Source organism: Cricetulus griseus, chromosome 3, assembly GCF_003668045.3.
Source record: "Cricetulus griseus strain 17A/GY chromosome 3, alternate assembly CriGri-PICRH-1.0, whole genome shotgun sequence".
In the NCBI taxonomy this organism is placed as follows: Eukaryota; Metazoa; Chordata; class Mammalia; order Rodentia; family Cricetidae; genus Cricetulus; species Cricetulus griseus.
Genome location: NC_048596.1, coordinates 263,231,360 through 263,258,585, shown reverse-complemented (window position 1 = coordinate 263,258,585; position 27,226 = coordinate 263,231,360). Strand labels below are relative to the sequence as shown.

The window sequence follows — 27,226 nt, the reverse complement described above, 5'->3', positions numbered from 1 at the left end:
GGAGGCCTGAGCTTCCGGGGGTCTTACAAAATTTTCCATAATACAACATGGCGATTTTGCTGAAATAAAGGAAAGAAAATTAATTTATAGAATAGACACAAATATATAAAACATTTTTACTAACATACTGTAAAAAACATGTGCATTTTAGAAGCCTTTTCTGACCCTCATGTCCCCACCAATGTATCCTGCTCCTTATTGTCATATTTACTGTTTTTTAACATTGTGATACATTTTACTCAGTGAAAACCCAGGGCTTTTATGTATTCTTTGTCAGCATTTGTCCAGGAAGAGGACGAAATACATCTCCCGTTTCTTGCCCTTTGTTTTTAACCCAGATGCATTATAATTCACACAAGTGTCTTGAAGACAACATATTGTTAATTCAAGGTTCATTTTTCGTTAACTTTTTTGTGGTCCATTTTAAGTTTGTATTTGCCTTTTTTAATTGAATTAATCAATTTATTTTAATTATTTCCTTTATTTTTGAGGATTTTTAAAGAATGTCTTAATCCATGCTGACCGTCTCTGGTCTCCCTGTTTTCACCCCTTTATTTTGTAATTGCCCTGTATTACATCCATAAACACTGAAAACACCACCAGTCAGGGTTACAATTTCAAAAAAGGGGTCAAAAATACTCAAGCATGTCAAGCATGTAAAACAACTGAAAATGCCATCCTATGGCAAGAGAGAAAAAGAATGTGATCCCTTTGAAAGAACAATTCATTGGTATCTATAAAGTTCAATTACAATTATCATATGATTTAGCAATTTGAGTTTTAGATATTTTCGTAAGACAGTTTAAGACATGTTCACACAATGATTTACTCATAGTAACCCCAAACTGGAAACAGACCAAATGGCAGTCAGGACTAGAATAGGTGCATACATACTCAATGTTAGTCATATAATGAGGTAGTATTTAATAATGAGGTAGCTACTGACACAGCATAGGTGACTCTCACAGATACTATACTGAAGTCAGACATGAAGTAGGAGTTAGACACTAGTAATACTTTTTGCAGGGTTCCACTGAAGTCCAAGAACCAGTGAAACTTGTACGCAGTGGTTGAAATCAGAGCCCAGGTGCCTCTCCCTGGGTTGCTGGGTGATTTGGGAAACAAGAAAGGACACTTTGAGAGAAATGAAAATGCCCCAGCTCTTATTTGGGTGATATGTGCAATTGCCAAATACAATTATTGAGCATTTAAAATCCGTGGACTTTAATGTTTGAAAATTATGTCAATTTCAAAGACTCAATTTTAAAGACTTGTTTGTGCCACTTTCATGTAACTATGTCTCTAACACGGTAAATTTGTTTGCCCATATTTTCAATCGCAAATCATGACACATATCTCTCTCTCTCTCTCTCTCTCTCTCTCTCTCTCTCTCTCTCTCTCTCTCTCTCTCCACACACACACACACACACACACACACACGAAACTATCTTGAGTATTCTACACTAGCCTTGAACTTGCTATGCAGCCAAGAATGAGGATGAACTCTTGATCTTCCTGCCACTGCCTCTGGAATTCTGGGATTACAGGATTGCACCACCACATCTAACCTTTCCTTAGCTCGTGAATTAAATTGGCCTACATGAAATTACCAAATGTTCAATAGTTTTGACCGATAAAAATAAAAATTCTTATGATCTAAACTGACAGGCTTTTTAAATGTTTTTGGATTATTTCCTTAGATTACATTTTCAGAGATAGGTATTGAGTAAAATTCTTTAACACAAAAGTCTGTAGGTGAATACTCCTACCTTCCATTGCCTGTCATTCTACAGATTGATATTCTAGCCTTTTAAGTGTCTGGCGTGTACCTTACTTTTAATTCTTTGCTTTGTGAGGTCACCTGTACATCTTCCCATCTGTTCACACAACCCACTGCTCAGCACCGTACTAGTCATATTCTGCATCAGTATGTGTACAGGTGACAGCCTTTAACTAAAACAGAAGCAAAGCCAACAAACAAAACAATAACAACAAAGAAACCACACTAGCTAATTACTGATCACTCCAAGAACACAACTGTTACGTCTGGAACTTGAGACAAACACAGTGAAATGCCTATCTAACATACCCAAGTGGACCTGGCTGCCAGGTTCTCCCAGAATCCCTCAGTCCTTACCTGTTACAGGGTCCTTCTGACTGACACACCTCCCCGCTACCTGAACTCTCCACCCCAGGGGCTGGGCTACCCTTCCTCCAGATGCCCTTCCCTATATAATCCAGACATTTGGGGTACCTGCCCCTCTTTGGTCTACCCTTTACACCACTGACACCGCCCTCTCCCCCCCCCATTGGGCCAGGCTCAAGATCATGTCCAGTCTGGACTCTCCCAGAAGTCTCTGCCTCTGGTTATGCTCTCCCTTTTATCTTCAATAATAAACCTCCTCTACCATACCTAGGAGCAGTCATGTCTTTCTTCTCTATTTCTTTTTTTCATTCAACAACAATCTCTTTTTTTCTCCCTCCTAGCATAGTGTGTTGTGTGTTTTACTCATTCATTAAACAAACTTTTTTCAATTTTACACAAAGGACCAGTAACTGTAAAGTGCAACAGTCTTTCAAAAAGTTCTGAACTGAACACCTGTTTCAAGTATCTCTTAATTATCCCAGTAGTCCCATTTAACACTCATACTCCAGGTTTTATGTTTCCACACTAGGACCTTCTAATGTTTATCAGTGCTCTAATCGAAAACAAACAAACAAAACAAATGTAGCCTTATGTGGTGGTGTATAACTTTAATCCCATCACTCTGGAAGCAAGGCTAGGGTTACATAGTGAGACTTTGTCTCAAAAAGCAAAACTCTGGAAGTTTAGCTGTAAGTGTATTGACTCTGCAAGCATAGTTCCCTATGCCCTGTGAATAATTCCTTAAAACGCAACACTAGGGAATTTGAGGCCCGGGTAGTTAATAAAATCAAAGCCAGAGTCAGTGGCCAAGGACTTTTTACAGGTCTGCGAAGGACAAAGGAGTCATTAACATTTTTTTAGAGACAACCGCATAATGAAACTGTACATCGTTGCAGCAGAAAGCTCAACGTAACTGAGTGTCTCCACTCCATAAACAACCGTGACGCCCTGCAGCGAAAATTGGCTAAGATGCACATTAACCCCTGTGCCAGAGACAAGGTCACTGCAGGATACAGCAAAGAGGCGAGGGGCGTGACAAAGTAGAGGCCGGCCCAGAGAGGGTGTGGCTATGGACCAGACCCGGGAAGGGGCGTGGCTAGGACAGCCTCAGGCGGGGAGTAGTAGTAGGAGCCTAGAGAGGGGCGTGGTTAGGGAGGGCCTAAACCAGGCTCCTGGCTGTGGGAGAGGGCGTCGCAACCGCGGACGGCCGCGCCCGCCACCCTCCGGCAGGAAGGGGCAGGTCTGCGCCCGGGCCCACGCTCGCGCCCGCGGCGACTCGTGGTCGGGGCCGCGCGGGAGTGACATGCCTGCGCGCCCGGGCCTGTGACCCGCTCGGGGATGGACAGCGGCTCCGTGGCGGGCGAGCGGCCGAAGCGCACGCCGGGCCGTCAGCGGCTGCTGCCCTCCGGCTGCCGAGTCCCGGAGCACTCCGGCGTCTTCCCACTGCCCGGCGGACGAAGCTGGCTGAGGCCTCGCGGACGGGCCGCCCGCGCGTCCCCGCTGCTGCTCCTCCTGCTCGTTCCCTCCCCGCGCCTGGCCGCCACCGCCACCGCCACCGCCCCGCGGAGGACTTTGGCTGAGCGCACGCGCCCGGGGCACGCCGTCCCCGCGGCCGCGCTCGGCGCCGGCAGGAACGCGCAGGGCCGTCTGTCGCCGGGCGCCTGGCGTGTGCCCTCGCTGGCGAGCAGCCGGAGAGGTGAGGCGAGCGGGAGCACCGGTCACACGGGTGGCAGGGCTCTGTCCACGCCCGGGCGAAGGTTCGGAGCGCAGAGCTCGCGTGGCCGGACACCCGCTGACACGTTTGCTCCGGTCTGCCCTGGCTCACCTGTTGGAGCCAGTGAGACGTGGGGGGCGGGGAGGGAAGAGGGCTGGATGTGGGTGCCCAAAAGTGCAGGTCCGAGGGGCGCGGATCCGGGAATGAAGAGATGGCATTACGCTTTGACTTGATTCCAAACTGTATTGATTCATTCATGGCCCGTGGTCGCCTATTCTGTGCCTGGCACTTTACTGGCTGTTTGGGTGTAATTAGTTCAACAGAATATTTTCTTTCTGGAGCTTGCTTCGCGCAAGATATGCAGCCATGTGTGTGTGTGTGTGTGTTGTATATGCATATGTACTTTATATGTACTAATTTGACAAATACTATAGAGAAAAGTTTGTGCTTTTAAATTGGGTGACAGAAGTCTGATTCACTGGTGTGTCATTTAAGTACTTGAAGGCTGGGAGGTACATCACTGAACATAAGATTTTGAAAGTAAACTAGCTGGAATATGCTCAAAGTAAATAGCAGATAAAATCTTATTGTGCCTCCTAATCAGAAAACGTGGCATAATTACACCTTGGTTAACCTGTTTCTGTCCATTAGTAGCCATCCACACCTGTGACTGGTTTTCCGTATTGTTCAATGAGTATTGCCAGCATCTAAAATTTAAGAATACCTGTGGCTAGGGGAGAAACTGATAAGTAGTTCAAAAAGATGAAGGACGCTTTATACACTGATAGGGGAATGAGCAGTGAGCTTTATGTCAGTCTTAAAGGAATTGAGAGTTGGAAGTGAGTCTGTTTTCTTATTTCTGTGCCTCTCCTTCCTATGTGCTATTTTTTGTTTTGTTTTGATTCGGGGTCAGACTTGCGTAGCCCTGGCTGGCCTAGAACATATAGTTATCTCCTGCGCCTTTCAAGTGCTGGGATTAAAGTATAGGATACCACACCCTGCTTGCTGTACTTTGACAAACTGTTGCCTTCTGATTTGTTTGCTTCTTAAAATTTACGATTTTGGCAGAGTGTTGGTGGCGTACGCCTTTAATCAGCACTCAGGAGGCAGGAGCAGAGGCAGGCGGATCTCTGTGAGTTCGAGGCCAGCTGGGTCTACAGAGCAAATTCCAAGACAGTCTCCAAAGCAATACAGAGAAACCCTGTCTCAAAAAACAAACAAACAAAAACGACTCTGGAGCAAAGGAAGAGGTTCTTATTGCATTTGCAACATAGTGTCATTTCAGTGTCATTCTTGAGTCAGACATGAGGATAGATGTGTTTTTAAAATGGACACAACAGAGACAGTAGGAAGCTTTCGTGCCCATTTTTGTTCCTTTATTTTCAGCCCTGGGTTGTTTGTTTGACTTTGTGCCTGATGTCCCCCCGTAGATAGATCCACTTCAGGATGTTGTGCCTTAAACATTTGCAGTTGGTTTCTCATCTACTCAAGGTTAACCTTGGACTTCTTTTGTAATTATGGGTTTTAATATCCTTTTGCTATGATGCAAGTCTCCAGAAAGAATTATGTATTATATTCTAATACACCTCAACTTACTGGCTTTCTGCTGTGGTCCCTGGGAATTGGGAACAGCTATGTCCACTCTGTTGTCATTTGACAGAGAGCATGCTGGCACTCTCTTCCCTCAGCAGGAGTGGGATGCCAACTGAGAAGTGGCCAGCCCTTTCCCCTACTTTTTAGAAGACAGTTTTCTTGAAATAAGCTTGCTATATCAGTTCCAGTTGTTTTAGGAAAAAGAAAAAAAAGTGTAAGTGTACAAATCACTGCTAGTTCTTGCTAGCAGTGGAGATGTATGTGTCTGGTGACCTGGCTCAGTAGATAAAATACTCAAGTAGGAGGACCAGCCTTCAGATCCCCAGAACCCACATAAATATTGGGCTTGCATAATGATCTGCCTGTCATTCCAGCACTCTGAAGGTGCAGTTGGGGTCATCTTTAGCCATATCCATGAATATAGACTGAAGTTTATGTCCCATCTGTCCCATAGCTGTATAGTCCTAAATAAACACATAGAGGCTTATATTAATTATAAACTGTTTGGTCTATAGTTCAGGCTTCTTATTGGCTAGCTCTCTCTTAATTAATTATTAACACATTACTATTAATCTGTGTATCTCCATGTGGTCTTGGCTTACTGGTGATGCCCGGGCCTTTCTTCCTTGGTAGCTACATGGTGTCTCCCTTGAAACCCACTCTCTGCATTCCTCTTCCCAGTATTTTCCTATTCTGGTAGCCCCACCTGTACTCCTTGCCTGGCTACATCCTGCCTGTCCATTGGCAGAAACAGCTTTATTCATTAACCAATAAGAGAAACATATTCACCGAATACAGAAGGACATCCCCCATCATCTCCACTTTTCTTTCTAAATAAAAAGGAAGGTTTTAGCTTTAATAAAGTTATATGTAACAAAACAGTTATCAAGCAAGGACTATAGTTAACAATATTTAGTACATTAACATTGTGCAAAATTTAAAGAAAATATTCTATCATGTCCGTCTTTGTGAATCTAAAGTTTTATATGTAACTTATATTTTATAACTAAGGAAAAACCATAACCATAACTAACTGTCTTTAACTCCGTCAAAGACCCCAGAAGGTTATAATATAAACTCTAGAATTGACAGACATCTTGCTGCCTCGACAGTCACCCAAAGTTCCTATGTAACGTTGAGGTATCCCTCTTTATGAATGTCTGGCAGACTTTTTGATAAAGCAGGAAACTTGAAGGACCATCTGTCCCTTGGCAAGTTATCAGTCACTTTTCCTTGTAACCTGCTTGTCCAGTTTGGACAGCATGCTGTCAAGCAGTTCAGACAATAACAGTTTCTCGTCCAAATGGCTATCCCTGCCGTGTTGAAGGCAAACTTCATAACGAGTTTCTTTGATGTCCTTCTTCCTCTCTGATGTAATTGGCGTTGTTCTCAACTGGAGCTCACCACGAGCACGGCTACATCTTCCCACGTGACCAGTAGTTTGGGATGGCTGCTGAAGGCCACAGAGAAACATCAGACCTGTGGGGGGGTCTTACCTTTGCTACCTTGAAGGTTGGAGGGTTGGTTAATCAGCTTAAGTGTTTTTCTGGTCATTAGGGAGGCCGGCTGAAGAAACCTTTTTATCCCTGAGTTAGTAAAGGGTCCTTCTCTCTACTCTCCACAGTAGCTGGCTGCACTGCAGACACACTGTGCCAAAGTTAGAAGAGTAAAGACAAATATGTAGTGAGATTTCCATGTACCTAATGGTCTATAGCTTGAACAAAAGTTCTTTACTTTTACTTGCCCTGTTTTTGTGTCAGAATGCCTCTTTTAGATTACTGGGTTTAAACACTTTTTCTGACAAAATTAGATGGCTCAGCTGTAACAACACTTGCTGCACAAGCATAAGGGCCCAAATTAGAATCCCCAGCATCTTTGTAAAGTGACAGGCAAGGCTGCCTGCATCTTAACCTTGCTATGAGGGGAGCCATGAGGATCAATATTTGTTCACTGCCCATCTAGCTCCAGGTTCACTGAGAAACCTTGTTTCAAAGGGTAAGGCACAGAGTGCTAACAGGACTCCAGACAGCCTCATCTGGCCTTCAGGCACCTAATAGGGGCATAGTCCTGTCTCTCTCTCTCTCTCTCTCTCTCTCTCTCTCTCTCTCTCTCTCTCTCTCTCTCTCTCACACACACACACACACACACACACACACACACACACACACACACACACACAAATTGGTGGTACCAGGTGGCAGAGGCAGGAGGATTTCTGTAAGTTCAGGACCAGCCTAGTCTACATAGAGTTCCAGAAGAACCAGAGCTACGTAGAGAGACCTGTCTCCCCACCCCCAAATGTTACTCTAATTACAAAACAAAACTTTTAGTGGTTGGTGAAGCACAATAAGCCAGGGAAACATTGCAGTGTGCTTTGCTTTCTGCATTAGATGAAGACCTTGAAATAAGATTACAGGATGGGTTGGATCTGTGATCTCAGAACTTGGAAGGCAGAAGAAGGGGCTCTTGAGTTCAGAATCAACCTGGGCTACATAGTGAGATCAAAACTGGCAGGGAAGGGAGGTGAGCTGTCTGTGATTTTAAGTGATTTAAAAAATTTCTTCAAAACCGGCTTAGATACGAGGAAGAAAGACTGAATTTTCCTTCCCAGATCAGGGTCCAGCCTTGCCCTTTGGCAAGTTCCAGCCAGGGCAGTTAGATAAGAAAATGAAACAATAGGCATCCTGACTGGAAAGCAGAAGTAAAGCTCTCCCTCCCAGATGATGTGACCTTGGTTGTGGAAATGCTAGGGATGCCCTGAACTACCAGGAAAAGTCCAAAAGGCACACCTGTAGAATATAGTTTGAAAGTAAAAGCGAAACAGTTGCATTCCAGGGGCATTTGAAAGACCTTAGAAAGATCACAAAGCACACATTCAGAAACAGAAAACTATAGAACATAATTAGAGCAATCAAAGACCTAAATCAACAGAAAGATGTCTCGTGTTTATTGATTTGAATACTATATTACTAAGATGACAGTACTCCCTAATTGAGTCACAGAATGCAATCCTCAAAAATCTCAGAACCTCTTCTTTGCAAAAAAAAAAAAAAAAAAATTAGGCATACTTATCCTAAAATTCATATATAATAGCCCAGAACAGAATCTACTTCCTGATGAGGACACATGTTCTGGAGAATTAAATACATGGAGAGTCCAGAGGTAAACCTTCACACAGTCAACTGACTTTCCACCAGGATGATAGGACTTAGAGAAAATGGTGCTGGCACAACTAGCTGTCTTCATACAGAACAGCGAGGCTACTTCATGCCATACATAACTCTGCATGGATCATAGGCCTTAACGTAAGAGCTAACATTGGGAACCTTTGAGAAGAAAACATGGTGTCAGTCCTGATACACATTGGATTACCAATAGTCTCTTACACATGGCATCAGTAGTAGAAACAGCAGAAGGGGAAATAGGTTATTTGGACATCATCAAAATTGAACTTTTCAGGCCAGGCATTGGTGGCAAACGCCTTTAATCCCAGAACTTGGGAGGCAGAGGCAGGCAGATCTCTGTGAGTTCGAGGCCATCCTGGTCTACAGAATGAGTGCCAAGATAGGCTCCAAAGCTACACAGAGAAACCCTGTCTCAAACCCCCCCCCAAAAAAAAACTTTTCAGAAGTTCAAAGTATAAAAATACATATAATATAAAAATATTAACTAATTGATAATAGAAGGAAGTATTTGCAAATAGTCTGATAAAGAACTTGTGTTTAGAATATATGAAGAATGATTCAGTCCAATAAGAAAGATAAAAGTCCAATTGAAGCTAGAGAGATGGCTCAATAGTTAGGAGCAAGCTGTGCATGATAGCTGATGCCTTTAATCCCAGCACTTGGAAGGCAGAGGCAGGTGTGGATTTCTGTAAATTCAGGGCCAGCCTGATCTACAGAGCAAGTTCTAGGACAGCCAGAGCTACACAAAGAAACTCTACAAAAAAAAAAAAAAAAAAAAAAAAAGAGCACTTGCTGATCTAGAGCATGTGAGTTTGAGGTTAGTGCCAGCACCCACATGGGGTGACTTACAGCTGAGTTGTTGAGTTGTTTGTTTATGACAGGGTCTCCAAGTAGCTCTGGCTGTCATAGAACTCTCAGTGTAGACCAGGCTTTGTACTTACAGAAATCCCCCTGCTTAGGCCTCCCAAGTGCTGGGATTAAAGGTGTGTGCCACCACACCTGACTATAAATACTTTTTTTAAGTAGACAAAGGCCTTAGACATTCCTTCAAAGATACTCAGATTTCCAGTAAGCATATGAGAAGATGGCCCGCGTTGTTAGATAAGAGAGAAATGCAGGGGAAAGCCACAAGATACTATTTGTACCCATGAGGGTTGTTATAATTTATAAAACAAACATCATAGCAAGTATCAGTGAGGATGTGGAGAAATTGGGAGCCTCTTTAGTCGCAGGTAAACAAGAAAATTGGTGATGCCACTTGGGGAAAAAAATCTGGCAATTCTACAAACAGCTACCAAATGACCCTGCAGTTCTGCTCCAAGGGACATACGCAAGAGAACTGAAACAGTGGCCACAGGGTCACTCATGAGAGCCATGGACTGTAAACAGCATACATCCTTCAGCTATGGAATGTATGAAGTGTGGGATTGCTGGGCAGTGGCTTGCTATTCCGTGACACAGAAATAAAGTGCTGGCATGTCTGCAGCGTGGATGACCATTGACCATAATGCCAAGACCTCATTGTATGACTCCATGCATATGAAATCTACGGAGTAGGCAGACAGTAGGAAGGAAAACAGATTTCTGCTCGTCTAAGCAGTGGTGGAGAGTGGGGAAGAGGGTTGAGTGTGGTAGCTCAAGACTGCAGTCCTGGGATGTGGCAGAAGTATCACTGTAAATTTGAAACCAGTTGGGGCCCTGTAGTTTGCTCCTGGTCAGTTTGAACTGCAGAGTGAGACCCTGTTTGAGATGGTAAGGACAAGATGGAGTACTGGCCGAAGGGTGCAGTTTCTAATCAGGATGGAGAAAGTTGACTATGGAGATGAGTGCAGACTCTTAAATATTTAAGAAACAACTAAATTCTATGAATGAAATGGGTTGGTTACATTGTATGTGTGGATTCTGGTGTAAAAATGAGGCGGGTTGCGGAGGTCTTGAGACATAGCCTGTAGCATTGAGTGGCTTGTTTCCTGCTCAGACTGATGGTTGCTTCCTTTCTCTTGCCTTCTAGATCTAAGCCTGGCCGCTGAGTGCCGGCAGCTGGAGCAGAGAAAGGGGAACTTGCCCCCTTCTGTGAGTCGAAAACTCTACTTTGACACCCACGCTTTGGTGTGCTTACTTGAAGCAAATGGTAAACCCCGCTCCACCCCCGCCACCCCCATCCCCCAGTCTTTGGCTGCACCTTGGATCTGAGCAGCTCTCGGTGACTTCTTTTGCTTTGCTTCCTTTCCAGTTTTTCTCTTTCGACTTCTCAGCCTTCAGGAAGCTTTTGGTTGGTGTTTTCATTAGCTCTTTGCTGCTGTTGTAAGCACCATAACCGAAGCAAGTTGGGGGACAAAACGGTTTGTTTGCCTTACATGTTAGGTTCATCATTGAGGGAAGTATGGCAGGAACTGAACTTGAGACCCTGGAGGAGTTCTGCTTACTGGCTTACTCCATGGGCCTGCTCAGCACGCTTTCTTAAATTGCTCAGCCCCACTTGTCCAGGGATGGCATTGCCCACGGTTGGCTTGGTCCCCTTGGATCAGTTAGCAATTCAGAAAGATCCCCCCCCCCCCCAGACATACCCATGGGTCATGGAAGCAGTTCTTCAGTTAAGTTTGCTTCCTCTTCCCAGGTGTGTGGAATTTGACAGCTGAAGCTAACTAGGACAGAGAGTTAGCCTCTTTTTAAGTTCACATTTTGTTTTCTTGGCTTGAGGACTTTTTTAAGAGATACACTTAAGTACTTATATACCCCAGGCTGGCCTGGAACTTAATGTATAGCTGAGAGTGACCTTGAGCTTCTGATACCCCGCCTCTCCTTGGGATTACAGACCACCTCAGTACACAGTTTCTGCAGGGCTCCAGAACAAAGCTTAGTGCCTGCTGGATACAAGCCTGTGAGTTGAACTGCTCCCTGGTCCCCTGCCTTGATTAAGGTGGCTTTTTTACTCTTATCAATACAATGGAAAGCTCTTAACAGTTTCTCTCTGGAAAAGACAGTACATTTTTGCTTATTTGAGATTTATTGGTGTTTTGTTGTTTTGTTTTGTATTTTGGGTGTTTTGGAGGGAGGGTTGGATTTGTTTTATTTTGTTTTTTTGCGTATATTTACTGTGGCTGGGGAGAGGTCAAATGACAACTTGCAGGAGTTGGTTCTTCCCTCCATGGTGTGGGTTCATGTCATCAGTCTGACACCACGCACCTTTAAGCTGGAAGCCATTTTATAGGTCCTGTTTGGGATTATGGGTTTTATTATTGTTATTATTTGGGTTTTTTCCTTTTCTTTTTTTAATTTTTTAAAATATTTTTTTATTTTTATGTGCATTGGTATTTTGTCTGCATATATGTCTGTGTGAGGTGTCGATCCCCTGGAACTGGAGTTACAGTTGTGAGCTGTCACGTAGATGCTGGGAATTGAACCCAGGTCCTGTGGTATAGCAGCTAGTGCTCTTAACTGCTGAGCCATCTCTCCATCCCCGTTTCCTAATTTTTAAGATTTGTTTTATTTTTATCTACTTATGTGGGGAGAGCACCTTCAGGAGCCAGAAGCGGGTATCAGATCGCCTGGAGCTGGAGTTACAGATAGTTGTAAGCTGCCTGTAAAGGGTGCTGGGTACCAAACTCAGATCCTCCGGAAGAACAGCAAGTTCTCCTCACCTGACTTCAGATCCCTAGCACCCACGTAAACAGCCAGGCATCATGATGTTCCTGTAATCCCAGCACCAGGGGGGAGTCAAAAACGATCTAAAGAACTTGCTAGCCAGCCCATTTACCTGAATCAGCAAGCTCCAGGCCCAGTGGGAGACCTTACCTCAACAAAATTAAAAATAAAGTAAAAGAAAAATAAGGTGTCAGTGGCTAAGGAAGACCCTCAGCTGTCCACCCCAGATTCCACATACTCAGGCACACATCTCACACACAGACCCCAAAGGTTGCCTTGACACAAATGCCGGTCACTGAAAGTATACTTGGGACACAGAATAGGATCTTACAATTAATATTCAGAGAAATATGCTGCCTCGGTTCTCTGTTATATGGCACATATATCCTAAAAACCAGGTTTTGAATTAACATAAAGTATGCTTTTGAAATAAACATGTCTGTGTTTACTTCACTGAGTTTATTTACCCAGGTATACGAATTTGTGTTAGGTGGGCACAGCGGCCTCTGTTGGGCAGACAGACACCCTGGTTCTGGGTAGCTGTAGAAGCCCCACCTCCTCAAGCCGGGCATTGGTGGCACATGCCTTTAATCCCAGCACTCGGGAGGCAGAGGCAGGCGGATCTCTGTGAGTTTGAGGCCAGCCTGGTCTCTAGAGCGAGTGCCAAGATAGGCTCCAAAGCTACACAGAGAAACCCTGTCTCAAAAAACAAAACAAAACAAAAACAACAACAACAAAAAGAAGCCCCACCTCCTCAGCTGCTGTGTGTCTGCCCATCTGTACCACAGACTTAAGAAGACTCCCATAGATCCCTTTGGATATTAAATGCAATAATGTACATAGTGGACTTTGGGAAAATGGCCAGACACTGTAATAGTTTGTTCAGCTTTTCTCTTCTAATGAAACAGCAGGCCTTTTCCACCAAAATGTCTTTCAGCCTAGAATTTAAGAGAAAAGAGATGGGGGTGGAATATAAAGTTGTCTTGATAAGCACAAATGTTGTGCTTTTCTTGATTTGGAACCTGAGGACGGCGTTAGAGATTGCTGATGAATCCAGCCACTGAAGCACACTTGGCTGTTTCCTTCTGGTCAGGGTGGCAGCGTCACAGCCTGCAAGTCTGTGTCCCTCTCCCGCTATGCCATCCTTTCCTCTTCCTTCAGAATTCAGGCCTTCACAGAAACTTGCCAGTTTTCCCCACGTCTTTGTCTGTTTTTTTTTTTTTTCTTCTGAGTCCGATTGTTTGTTTCTGTGTGCTTGCCTAGGGTTTACCACTCAACAAGCAGAAATCATTGTATCTGCATTGGTCAAGATCACAGACACCAGCATGGATATCGTCTACAATGATATGGTCACCAAGGTGCAGCAGGTAAGGTGGGCAGGGTGGATTGGCACACTGGAAGTCTGCAAGCAGAATATTACTCATAATAAATACTCAAGCAGCTTCTCGGATACTGTTCTGCTGAGAAGCGTGTGGTAATTTCAACCATAATTCAGAGGTAAGAATCATAACAAAAATACTTCATCAAAGCCATTTAGTTAGTTGTTATAGGCTCTTGCTTGAATGCTCACTATGTCAACATGACTGTTCAGGCACACTCATGTTAATGACTGGAGATGGGGCCAGAGCTGTAGGTGACAGCATTGTGTTCCCGAGTGCAATCTCTTCCATGAGTGTCCTTCTCCTTATTCTCTCACTTTGGAGCAGAGGTTGCCCTCACCAAACCCTCTTCACCCCCACTGTTCCAGTTTCCTTATAGCCGTCTTAGTAGATGGAGGTGAGGAGAAGTGGATTTAGGGGTCAGACTAGAGATCATGTTTGTTTCTCTCTGTTTCTAGGAAATCACTCTTCAGCAAATAATGTCTCAGATTGCTAATGTGAAAAAAGATATGGTCATCTTGGAGAAGAGTGAGTTCTCAGCCCTCAGAACAGAAAATGAGGTAAAACTGCACAGTCACTCTGTAACATTCTCTGTTAAGACATTGAGCTACACACACACCTAGAAGGGCACAAGAAAATTACTCACAGCGACTGGTCAGGTTTTGCCCTGCTGAGTGCATCAAGATGAGAACATTGTTAGCACTGGAGATCCTGCCCAGGCCCCTTCCAGTACCTCCTCTCAAGAGGAAAGCAGCCCTGGCTGATTTAGTCTTCCACTGGTTTTACCCATTATAAGTCTTCTGTTTGATGGATGCATACAGTGTGCCTTGCAATAACAGAACCTTTTGTTTCCATTGTCTATAGCATTTTACTACTATGCAGATCATCCTAGTATAGTGGATATTAGGATTTTCTTTTCCCCCAGTCTGCAGGGTTAGGAATAGATAGATCTATAAAATATACCTTCCCTACCAAAAATAAATACATAAGTAAATATTTCTTTTTAAGCTTTTTTATGTTTAGGGGTGTTTTGCCTGCATGTATGTCTGTGGGCTACTTGCATGCACTGCCCACAGAGGCCAGAAGAAGGTGTCAGATCATCTGGAATTGGAGTTTCAGATGGTTGTAAGCTGCTGTGTGGGTGCTGGGAACTAAACTTGGGTCCTCTATAAAAGCAATAAGTGCTCTTAACCACTAAGCCATCTCTCTAGCTCCTGATTATTTTGTTACATGTGTGTACAATGGATGTGTGTGCATGTGCATATATGAATTCCACAGCATGCTTGTGGAGGTCAGAGGACGACCTTGTGGAGCTGGTTCTCTCCTCCTATCTTTCTGTGGAATTTGGGATTAGAACTCAGGCTTTCAGGCTTGCAAGACAAGTGCTTTACCCACTGAGCCATTCCACCAGCCCACTTTCTGCCTCTCTAAAGTGTGGTGTATGACTTAGGGAAGTGCTTCTTTGCATCTTGCTTTCATCTTCAATCTCACTGCAGTCCTGTAAGGGAGTCATTTGTTGTCTGGGGAACTCACACAGTTGACTTTGAACTCAGCTTGTAGAGGGCAGAATTGGTTGAAAGGAAAAGCCAAGGAGGAATTAAAAAGAAAACGGGGTCCTTTAGGGCAAATATGTGCCACAGTTGTTCCTCAGTTGATGTGATCCACACGGGGAATTAGGCTGGATTCCCAGTTACTCATGCATCCTGGGATGACTATAAATGGAGCATTTGTTTGTTTAGTTGTTTGGGTTTTTGGTTTTTTGAGTCAGAGTCTTATTAAGTAGCCCAGGCTAGTGTTCTGCTCAGTACGTAGCCTAGGATGGCCTCAAATTCATTGCACAGCCCTTATGCCCCAGTGTCCCCAATGCTGAGATTGGAGACTACACCACGGAAGCCAGCTCAAGTAGTTCTGTGTTCTGAGTATAGTCCATGCGTGGTAAATGAGGAGGTTAGTGAACCTGCGCTTGAATGTTTGCTGTGATGTTTGATTGATGTTTTCCTCTAACTGACACGTGTCCTTGACTTTTTCTCTTTACTCTGTTTTTAGAAAATAAAACTTGAACTACATCAGCTAAAACAGCAAGTGATGGTAAGTTCCTTCCTGTCCTCAGGCATATATATAATCATATACGTTCATTAATAGATAAGATCTCACATGTACATTCTGTGTGCTGGAGAACACATCCCTAGAATTTGTGTAATATATTTCAAAGCACATATCAGGTGTTGTATCAGTTACCCTTGTCTGTGGCCACATTCATTAAGGAAATGGTGTTGTAGGAGGGTGTATTTCTCTCTTGAGATAGGTCTCAATGTGTGTAACTCCAGCTCGCCATTTTCCTGTGTCTCCTGAGTGCTGGACTTGATAGCCTCTGCCTCCAGGCCTGACTAAGTGACTATAAATCAAAACAGTTGTAAAGCAGCCATGTGGGTCCCTGAGACCCTTCTGGGAGAGGGTGGCTTTGTAGGATTCCACATGGGTTTAGATGATTGCTCACCCAGATGGTCACTTTGTAAAGTAGGAAAGAACAGTGGTGTTAGAAAATATTTTAGTTTTAGTGAGAAAGCTTTATGTAACCAGAGTTGAATATTTGTCCTTTGGTCCATCTTTGCTTCCGAAAATGTTCTAAAGAATTTTATTCACAGATTCCATGAGGGAGGTCATGAGAGTCTCGAGGTTAAAACAGCTGGGCCTCTCAGGCTGATGTTTGGGTCAGAGGGCATTAGCTGGGCAGATAACTGGGAAGGCCAGACACCGAGCTGGCTTAAGAGATGGTTGGTCCTGAGTCCCTGTCTCCGAGGCCTCTGCCATGCCCCTCCTGGGCTGGCTCCCTTGGGATAGACAGCAGGCAGTCCCCAGTTCAAGCCCTCAGGAAGTCCAGATTGCTTACACTGGCTTTTCCATTCTCTTTGTCCCCTGCCCTTTGACCAGGATGAAGTCCTCAAGGTCCGGACAGATACCAAATTAAACTTCAATCTAGAGAAGAGCAGAGTAAAAGAATTGGTATGTTCCCTTACTAAAAGTAAATTATTAATTTATTTCTCTTTAGAATGGAATGCTTGTTGAATTCTTAATCTTATATGCAAGATACAAATATTAGACACTTGTCCTTCTATCAGAGATCGCAACTTTATTTTAAATTTTAATTACATTTTAAATCAGACTTAAATTTGGTTTCAAAAGTAACATTTAAATTAAAAAGTTGTTCAAATTGAATTTGAATATTTTATTTCAAAGATAGTAGATTATGTTACATAGATGTTAGTAAGAAAATTAAACTCAATCTACTTAATACTGGTTTAATCCCCATGGTCCCTAACTTTTCAAGAGTTCCTGATTTTCTGACTTAGATAATATTGTTATTATATTAAATTCTACACTGAATTGGTGATATGTATTTCTGTATTGTCTCTTAAATTCTAGAGTAGTTGTGTGTTTCAATGAATGTATGTTGGGTTGCTCTGGTGGAGTTTTATTTTTCTTATTTTAGCAGTTCTGGCACTCAGACTCTGGGTCTCCCACTTTCTAGTGTGATGCCACTGAGCCACAGTACTCTCTCCCACCCCCCACCCCTCCCCCTACTCCTCCTGGGCTACAGTACAGCCAGTGAGCCACAGCACCTCCTCCCATGATCCTCCTGGGCTACAGTACAGCCAGTGAGCCACAGCACCTCCTCCCATGATCCTCCTGGGCTACAGTACAGCCAGTGAGCCACAGCACCACCACCCCTCCTCCTGGGCTACAATACCCATCACGCCCTGTTGACTTTTTAACCTGTCTAAGTTCGCCCATTTTCTTGCTCAGCCCCTCGTTAGCTTGAGTAACATAAGAAGGCAACTTTCTTACATGTGGCCTAAGGAAACCAGGGCATGTGGAGCATGTTTGCACTCAGTCAGAACTGAACCCCGTGCATTAGAGTCCACATAGTCCTTCATGTTCATCACTTCTCAGTTTGTCTTCTGTCAGAATGTGTCATGGTGATGAACGAAGCTAATACTGAAGCTCAGACAAGTGTTTAATTGTATCTGGGACTGCTGTTGGATTTCAGAGGTTAAGTTGAGCTTTGTTGTGCAAAATAATTGCTGAGCCCAGTGGCTGTCTTTAAAATCTTAGGATACCTTTCAGTCACAAAGATCCAGCCGCCAGCATATGGAAACCTTCTGTGACCTCCTCGGAGCTAGGTTTTGCTGCAGTCCAGTTGGTTTAGGAAGGTAATAGTGTGCTTATGCAAAACCAAGCTGGAAAGACATAGCTCACAGATTGGGAGGGGCAGGGCGTGGATATGGATGAAAATCTCTGAATGAGAGGATTTGCTGAGTGAGGAAGTCGGCTTTGGCAGAACTGCGTGGCACCTAGTAAATATGTGATGGTGCATTAATGCAAATGAGGGGTTGACTTGGTAAATTAAAATATTAATTTCAAATTTAAATTAGGGCTGAGGTTGTGACTCACAGGCCGAGCACTTCTTAAGCATGTGTGAAACCCTGAGTTTGATATCCAACACAGCCAACAAATATTAGCTGTGGTGATATTTACAGCCAATTGTCATAGCAGTATAGAATACTCCTGTTCTGGAGTTCCGGGAGCTAGGGCCACAGAAGTGTCATTTTAATAATCGTGACCGTGTCGAGATGTAGGCCTTTTTTTCCCCTGTAGTTTTGTTAATGCTGAGCTTAAAGGTGTACAGAACATCCAACTCCACTCTGCCCTCTGGTGGTGATATGGTGAATGGCACAGATCTGAAACCCTCTTGGCTTATGTAACTATTAGGGTCCTGAATCACCAGGCTGGTTAGTTCAGGATTCCGGAGTCTGGGAACACATTTTTACTTCTGATCACTGTGTTACTGCATTCTGATGCTCCGGTGGTTTGAAGACAACATTTTATAGCTAGAAATTTTCTAGGTACCTTATACCATTATCATTTTTTCCTATTAACAATATTAGGTCCTAAATGTTCATTTAAACTACAGGTTGCCATTTGCCCATTTAAATACTAATGCTCATTATCATGGAAGCATGTCTGATTTTTGTTTTATTGTCAACAGAGCTGTACTAAATCTTTTTACCACCATTAATAGCTAGAGGCCTTGAGAAACACTGGGCTGCGGTTTTCTACAGTGGAGTTCTTAGGCCGTTGTTAAGACAGCTTGTGGTGCTTTGCTGTATTTCTTGTATTTATGTTATGCTTTATAGCAGTAGTATATCTTGTTACAGAATCACATTTCTTGAACTATCTTTTCCTAATGTTATGTTGTTGCTACCATTCCTAACATGTCAGTAATGTCTGTCACATTTGTAGTTATGGGAGCAACATTCCTAAATTAAACTGGTGTCTCCTCCCCTTTATTAGCCCTTACAAATCCAAAAGCATTTTGATCAACACCCATCTAAGTGGGACCCAAGATTTGCTGTTCTAATAGTGGGCAGGACCCAGTGATATCATAGCTAGGAGATAAAATGAGAAACAGCAAAGAGAGGCAGAAAGGGGCTACACTTCAGCAGTGCCTCGGTTTCCTTTCTGTTGCTGTGAAAAACACTGCGTCCAAAAGCAACTCGGGGAGGAAAGGGTTTATTTCCGTTTACAGCTTGTAGTCCATCATCCAGGTGCAAGTCAGAGCAGAGACCTGGAGATCATGGAGGAGCGCTGCTTACTGTCTTGTTCCCCATGGCTTGTTCAGCCTGCTTAGAGCTCCCAGACCATCAGCAGAGTGAGCTATACCCTCCCGAATCAAATCAAGAAAATGCCCCGAGGTCAGTCTGGTGGGCTGTTTCTCAGCTGAGATTCCGTCTTCCCAAATGACTCTAGCTTGTTTCGAGTTGATATTAAAGCAACCAGCACCACCAGTGGATATACATAAGAAGGCTCACCTCCAAAGAAAGAGCTGTAGGCTGCGGTGATGCAGGATGACGTCTCTTCTTAGATGTTCTGAGACACAATGAGAACGGAAAGGTTAACTCACTGGAAAGACAATGGACCAGACTCTAACCTGTGCTGCATATTTGTTTCAGTATTCATTGAATGAGAAGAAGATGCTGCAACTCAGGACAGAAATGGTGTCTCTGGTAAGGATTGAGGCTGACTTCTGTCATTCTGTTATTCATCTTTGCTTCTCCCCATGCATGGCTTTGGGGTTAACTATTGTCTGATGTTACAGGAGGATGTGCACATTTAGTGTGGGATTCTTTTTCATTGTGGTAAAATGTATGTAAGAATTGCCATTGCAACAATTTTGTGTGCATAATTCAATATCATGCTTTGAAGATAGGTAGGTGTGTGTGTGGGTGTGTGGGTGTGTGGGTGTGTGTGTGCGCGCGCACACGCGCGTGCGTGCATGTGCATGTGAATGCAAGTGCCTGTGGAAGCCAGAAGAATTACTGAGCCATTTCTCCATCCTCAATGTCATTTATTCTGCAAAATTGAAACTTTTTTTTCTTGGGAGGGGTGTGCAACTATGCATGTACCTGTAGGGGTCAGAGGTCAATATTAAGTGTCTGCCTGAATAGCTCTCCCTCATCTGTTTTGAGACAAGGTCTCTCATTGAACCTGGAGCTCAACAGCTGGCTAGACTGTCTGGCCAGTGAGCTCCAGGATCCAGCTGCCCACCTCTCAGCCCTGGAGTTACAGGCTACAGGCTTACACCTCCATACCTGACCCATATCTCCAGCCCCCAAAACTGTCTCTTAGACCCTAGTTCTCTACCCCTCCTCCCAGCCCCAGAAACCAGCTCTCTCTGTGTCTGCTCTTCTAGATGACATTGTGTAAGTGAAGTCAGAGCGAATCTGCCTTCCCAGGGCTGCCTGGCCTCTGTGAGTATAGTGCCTTGGGTCCGGCCATGTTGCTGCATGTGTCAGACTCCCTTTTTAAGATGGAGTAGTGCTATTCTAGTGTTACCACATCTCATTCATTCATCTCTTCCTTCTGTCACTTGGTTGCTGGTGTAAAATGTGACAAATATGGATGCATAGACATGTTTTAGATTTTTCTGCTCTGGGTTCTTTGGAGTAAATGCCCAGTAGTTGAATACCATAGGACTTTCAGACTTAACAAAATCATGTTTATGAGTGTTCAGTCTCGGTAATTGACAAGTGATATGAATGTTTAAATGTTTAAATCTCAGTGATCAACAAATGGCAATATATGACACTATTTTATGTTTTCAATCTAAGACATGAATTAATTGTTCTCTCTCTCTCTCTCTCTCTCTCTCTCTGTGTGTGTGTGTGTGTGTGTGTGTGTGTGTATGTGTGTATGTGTGTGTGTGTTATACATAGTATGAATATAACTTATAGGGGAGGGAGATAATCCATATTGTGTTGCCTCAGACCTGTGCTGCACAACCTTCCATGGGATATAAGGGTCTTTCTCTGGAATGGCTTCATTTGCTTATTATGTACCTGCATTGGTGTTGGTAAGAAACTACTAGCAGGTAGATGTCCGTGAGTTTGAGACCAGCCTGGTCTATAGGGCAAGTTCCAGGACAGCCGGAGCTATATAGAGAAACCCTGTCTTGAAAAATACAAAAATATGCTGGGCGTTGATGGCTCACACCTTTAATCCCAGCACTCAGGAGGCAGAGGCAGGCGGATCTCTGTGAGTTCGAGGCCAGCCTAGTCTCCAGAGCAAGTGCCAGTATAGGCTCCAAAGCTGCACAGAGAAACCCTGTCTCAAAAAGCAAAAAAAAAAAAAAAAAAAAAAAAGCAAGAAAAGAAAAATACAAAAATAAAATAAAAAAAGAAAGAAACTCCTCATCCTTAGATTTTTTAGTAGAACATTCCCAGTGTTTTTATTCATTAGCATGACAACCAGAATCATTGCCCACTGAGGGTTAAATGTGTAGTCTGGAGTTGTCTTATGTTTGGAGGACGTTAATCAGCCCCTGGTAGCTGAGCCTTGTGTTAGTAAAACACTTGATGTTTAACCTGTAAGAGAAGACAGCCTGAAAAGATGGAGCTAGAAATATTATTGAATCAGCCCTGTTGCTGTCAGATCTAAAGCCATGTTCATCTCTCAGCAGAACTGTTGTGTCCACTGTCCCCTACAGGGGCTAGCAAGAACTAGACATCGCTACCATCAAGAGCAGACTGGTGTCATAGCACCACAGTGTGTAAAGCTGTCTGTTCTCAGAAGCTTTGCCTTATAGGTTACTGTCTTTGATTCTCTCAATAGTTCTTCTGGAGGCAAGGCCAGTAGTGGGTTGTTGGTTTGTTCTGTTTTTAATCCCTTTTTTCAAACAGAATGAAACAGACAGGAGACGTTAAGGACCCTGGACAGTGCAGTATGGCCTGAGGATAGCAGAGTCAAGACTGAGCCCAGCTCCAGCTCTCCATCCAGGACGGCTCGCTGCTGAGAACAAGCTCTGGGTCAGAGCTCCAGGGAACAGATCAGCATCCACAGACCCTAATGTTCTCAACCTCTTTGCTTTCAAAGCACGCCCAGCAAGACAGAGCCCTGACCCAGACAGACAGGAAGATAGAAACCGAGGTGGCTGGCCTCAAGACGATGCTGGAGGCACACAAGCTTGACACGATCAAATACTTAGCAGGTGAGATGCTTTGCGCCCAAGCATTTAACACAGCTGAAAAGAATGTAGTCAGTATCGTAGAACAGGGGCAGGCAGCACATCGTTGGCCGCCACAGTCTCCTGCTTTAACATCTTTTTGTTGCAGCACATCCTGCAGTTTCCAATAAATGGAGTACCTCTTATAATTTGCATTTTTTCCTTAGTAATAAAGATACCTCTGTACTTTTTAGTTGATGAGTCCTTAAATTTGATAGGATGCTAGCCTCTCTCTATGGTTTGGGGATTTCGGTGAAGTTCAGTACAGGGAATAACTTATAAATGGAAGGCATTTGATTTGTGACCATCTTACTCCCTTGGTGACGCTTGGAGGGGGGAGTACCTGTGTGTACCTGAAGAGACCAGAGGATGACATGGCTTCCCTACTTTGTCACTCTCTACCTCATTCCCTTGAGGCAGGATCTCTCTCTCTCTGAACCTGGAGCTAAGCTGGCAACCTGCAACACTGTATTACACACACACACACACAGAGAGAGAGAGAGAGAGAGAGAGAGAGAAGGAGAGGGAGAGAGAGGGCGCGAGCGCGATTGGGTTATTGGCATGCAGGCATACACAGCTTTTTTATATAGATTCTAGGGATTCAGACTCAGGTTGCTTTCACAGAGCCATCTTACCAGCCACAGGACAATCTTGTAAAGAAGATATTTTTGCCTTTGTAATTTTTAAGCCAAAGAAGGAATATTTTGGCATCAAAATAAAAAACATATCACTAGGGGGCTAAAGAGATGGCTCAGTGCTAAACATCTCTGTTTGCTTGTGCAAAGGACCTGACTTCAATGCCTAGCACCCACATGTCAGTTCACAACGGCCTGTAACTTCAGTTCCAGGGGATCTGGTGCCTTCTTCTGGGCTCCATGGGCACCAGGCATGTACATGTTGCACAAACATATATTCAGGCAAACACTCATTTGCATACAATTAAAAAGATAAATATTTTTAAAGATCACTATTTCAAGTCAGTTTTAGCATTTCAGATTAATCAAGCATTTTAAAGTTATAGCAGTATTTAACTGTGAAATTTTGCTCCTTGTGTGGAAGTGCACAGCACACATGCACGCACTTTGATCCTACCGTTGTTGTGATTCTAACTTGGATTGGAAGCTTTTCCTGCGTCCTGGACACGTTTGTGCCAGGAAGATGCTGGCTGCTGGGTAGAAACATGTCCTTCGTGTCCTTTGACAAGCAGCGTCTCATGGATTGCCACTCTTTGGTACCCCTGTATCCAGGTCTTGACTAGTGCAAGGAGAGGGAAAAAGTGCCTGTAGCCTGCCGTCCCTCCTCACTCAGCCCTGACACCTGGTACAGTACAAAAGAAAATCCCTGAAAGTGACTTAGGGGGCTAACAGCACTCTTGGTTGTTTTTCTTGCAGGGTCTGTGTTTACGTGCCTAACAGTAGCTCTGGGATTTTACCGCCTGTGGATATAATAAAGTGTCTATTTAAAGAAATTCCCATTGTTTTGCCTTAAGAGTACCAGATTGGCCGGGCGGTGGTGGTGCACGCCTTTAATCCCAGCACTCAGAAGGCAGAGACAGGCAGATCTCTGTGAGTTTGAGACCAGCCTGGTCTACAAGAGCTAGTTCCAGGACAGCCTCCAAAGCCACAAAGAAACCCTGTCTCGGAAAACCAAAAAAAAAAAAAAAATGAGTACCAAATTGTTGTCCCACCTACCCCACCCAATCCATTTTCCTTGTTTCAACTTTTAATCCTAATTTGACTTGATGCATATTATTTATTTCTATGCAAACTGTGGATCCATAACCAAGGTGAAGAAGTCAGCATTTCTGTAACTATTCTTCAGAGCTCCTCTCTTTAGTTGGCTTTTGGACTGAGCTGTGTAGACCGAGCTTTCAAGACTCCATTCAACTGAACGATGGACTTGGTCTAGCCTGCAGTATATGACAAAAATAAATCTAGTAGAGTCCTCTACAGCTTTGAAGACAAAGTGGCTTTAACTCTGAAGAGTCATTGGAATTCAACCCAGAATACCAGCTCTTGGCTGCCTCATCAGCATCCGATCCCGCGCAGCCCTGCTTCTGCTGTGCAGCTGCGGTGTTAATGATGCAGTGCTGGTGCACCTTAGGGGCCTTTGTCTTTGGGTTTTCATTGTCTTCGTAACATTGCCGTGGTTGTTGTTAATGTGCCTTGCAGCTGGGAGGCTCGGTACCCAATGAAGCTTTGTAATTCTAGCACGAGTTCTTCTATTGCTGCCACTCATGCTCACCTTTCTGGTTTTCAGACAAGGTCATGCTATTCAACCCAGGCTGACTTTGAACTCAACAGTCCCCGTCAGCGCCACCATGCCTGACCTCTTTCCCTTTCAGAATGCTGACTTTCCTCCTCCCTCTTCAGCCTCTTACTCTCTTTCACGATGTGGGAGTTAACACCACACGTGGCATGACTTAGCTAGAAAATTTAGAATTGTTCTGATGAAACCCTGCTTCTGTCTGTGGTTTGAGTGAACTGCCTTCTGTTTGTTCACCTGGGTTTGTTGTTGTTGTTGTTTTTTAAGAAAATGACACTCTGCACTTTCCTCTCCTGGGATATCTATAGTGTGCACAGCTTTTAAAATGAGTATACCAGTGCCTGTGAGACGCTCAGGTTGTCACTTGCCCAGTGAGAGAGCCACCCTGCTTGACATTGGCCCCATGTGCATTGATTGCTTTGTGGCCGAAGATACCCTCACAGCCACCTTTCCTCTATTTAAAACAAGCTGATCCTGGGTGCCGAAGGGGTTTTTCTGGAGAAGCTCGTTCTCCTCTTATCTAAGTTGTTGGCACATGGATGAGAGTGAGCATTTGGGAAGCAGTGACACCGAGGGACCCTTCCTGTCTTTCCCCACACAGGCACAAATGCACAAGCTGGTACCCAGTGCAGAAACCCCAAGAGACTGTGCCATCAGATTTGTGGAATAAATCATCCCTTGTCACTGTTCCAAACACATTGCTAAAAATAAAAGCTACCTCTTGTTCTTTGGATGTAATTTCCAAGTTTTAGAAATCATTAAGCTCTTGCCTCTTTAGAAAACATTTATGTTAAAAGATTCTGAGCCCCACATAATACTGAAATCAAATGCTTTTGTATTGGAACAGTATCAGGGTGCAATAGAAGTTATCCTTTTCAAGTAGACAAAAAAAAAAAAAAGTCTTAAGCACCTAATACAATACTTAGTTGATGTATTCTCTCCCCCTTTCAAAAAAGAGTCCCCAAAGTCTGCCCAGCCAGCAGGCCTCCATGGGTGCCGTTCCATCTAGACTACAGTTAACTGCTTCATATTAGCACAGCTTTGGAGAAAGGGCTCCAGGCCCAGATATTATCTCGTGGAGGAAAAAGCAGCACGGTGCGCAGTTATGTTTCCCAGTGGATACGTCCCCTCGTATCCTGATCAAGTATTCTTTAGAAACACTTCCTTATGTCTGCTTAGAGTATTCCACAGCACTCCTGGTCTCAGCTGGCTGTGGCGCTGTTGATTTTACTTTACTCTAGCGTTTTCTGTAGCACAATAGTCTTATTTGGCCTTAGAAACTGCTGTCATTGAGGGTGTGGGTGTCTTGCATATCTGAAGTTTAGGAGAGTTCGGGGCTATGTTCCCTTTATTTCCTAATAAAGTTGAAAAGCATTGAGCTAAAAATATACATGTCCTCCCGTCGCTGCCTTGGACATACAGTGTGTGGGTGCTGTGACCAGACACTTGACTGAACTTTCCTCGCTGAGGCTTCGGAGCCCCTAAGAAATGTCTGGCAGGTTTCCAGGCGGAAGCCTTGGGTTGGGCCTGTGGAGACATTTAACGGTAGCTACATGGGGTAGGCGAGTCCAGTGGGCAGAGTCTTATTCCACACTCTCATCTTAAAGTGTTCCTCTGCCTTCCTGCTGGGTACTTTTTTTCCTGTGGTACTTGCTGGGGACCAAACCACAGACCTTGAATGTACTCTCATCTTGCCTCTGCCTCCCAAGTGCCGGGATCACATGCATTAGTCAGCATGTCTGGCTCCCTCTGGCTTTTTTTTTTTTTTTTTTTTTTTTTTAAGAGCCTCAAGTCCAACTTCACTCCTTTCCTGCATTCGTATGCAAAACCCCTTTGGGGCTCTTTACTGGAGACATTTGCTTTGATTTCTGTACTGCTTTTCTTGCTTAATATCTGGTAACATAATTTCTCTTCAAGTATGCCACGCACCTCATTTAAAAAATCACATTCAAGAGGAAAGGCCTGACTCAAAGTGGAAGGCTTGCTGGGGTCTCTCAGAAGGTTCTAAGCACCAGGATCCCAAGCCACAGCAAGCCTGCCCTTGGGCTGGCCTGTCTAGTGTCTTGGCGGCATCTTCCCTCTGATTTTCCTTGTCTCTCCTTCCCAAGCCTTTCTGCCAGCTAATTAACTCTGTCACTGCTGCAAGCATTTCCATTCCCCAGCCAGCCGTGTACGCCGTGTGCCAGAACTGGCAGAGCCTACTCTGGAGAACTTAGGACTCTTTAAGGTGATCAAAATTGTTACAGCTTTTAATGGCCCTAAGGCAAAAATGTGTTAACCAGGAGTAATTTATTCTTTATGTATGTAAGATATTTGGAAATGTTCAGCCTTGCTGGAATTTTATTCAGAAAATAATCTTTCTACAGATTTGTACTTACATTCCTTTGATGACAGCCTGAATCATTTTTGTAACCCTTTTATGACTTCAGCAAATATTGAGTTATATTTTGTTATTGTATGGAGTGAATATATTTTATTATCTAAGATAAAAGATTTATGCTTGTGTGGCTAATATACCTTTCTGGTTCAGACTGAATTATGAAAATAGAGTATACCTTCTATCTGGAACAACTGCATCTAAACTATTAATTCCACCCATTGTAAAAAAAAAAAAAAAAAGATACCATTCAGTTGCCTTTAGTGAATTAAGAGTAAATGTATTACCTAAGAAATTGAATTTACAGAGAAACTATATTTGAAAGTAAATGTCTGATTTGCAAAATAAATTTTTATTTGAAA

At 43.7% G+C, this 27,226-nt stretch overlaps 1 protein-coding gene across 5 annotated transcripts; it reads left to right on the top strand.

Moving 5' to 3' along the window:
* Positions 1 to 3,323: 3,323 nt before the first annotated feature.
* On the top strand, positions 3,324 to 27,226 carry Mcur1 (mitochondrial calcium uniporter regulator 1). 5 transcript variants are annotated; one of them, XR_004769394.1, is made up of 10 exons: positions 3,325 to 3,842; positions 10,650 to 10,769; positions 13,547 to 13,650; positions 14,121 to 14,222; positions 15,709 to 15,750; positions 16,594 to 16,665; positions 19,674 to 19,727; positions 20,414 to 20,471; positions 21,900 to 22,207; positions 23,614 to 23,648. XR_004769394.1 is itself a non-coding variant. In XM_035442938.1 (9 exons), the coding sequence occupies exons 1-8, from the start codon at positions 3,485 to 3,487 to the stop codon at positions 20,429 to 20,431; spliced, it is 870 nt and encodes a 289-aa protein (XP_035298829.1). In that variant the 5' UTR covers positions 3,324 to 3,484; the 3' UTR covers positions 20,432 to 20,471; positions 22,093 to 22,207. The 5 variants fall into 5 exon arrangements, 3 of the variants coding, with proteins under 3 accessions (XP_035298829.1, XP_027266249.1, XP_027266248.1); XM_035442938.1 differs by lacking the exon at positions 23,614 to 23,648 and having other exon boundaries at positions 3,324 to 3,842; positions 22,093 to 22,207; XR_004769393.1 differs by lacking the exon at positions 20,414 to 20,471.

Bases quoted from the DNA above. Each gene is read 5' to 3' on its own strand.
- Mcur1 (XM_027410447.2), top strand. From the start codon at position 3,485: ATGGACAGCGGCTCCGTGGCGGGCGAGCGGCCGAAGCGCACGCCGGGC. The intron at 15,751-16,593 runs GTAAGTTCCTTC...CCCTTTGACCAG, and splicing joins AGCTAAAACAGCAAGTGATG to GATGAAGTCCTCAAGGTCCG. The intron at 16,666-19,673 runs GTATGTTCCCTT...TATTTGTTTCAG, and splicing joins AGAGCAGAGTAAAAGAATTG to TATTCATTGAATGAGAAGAA.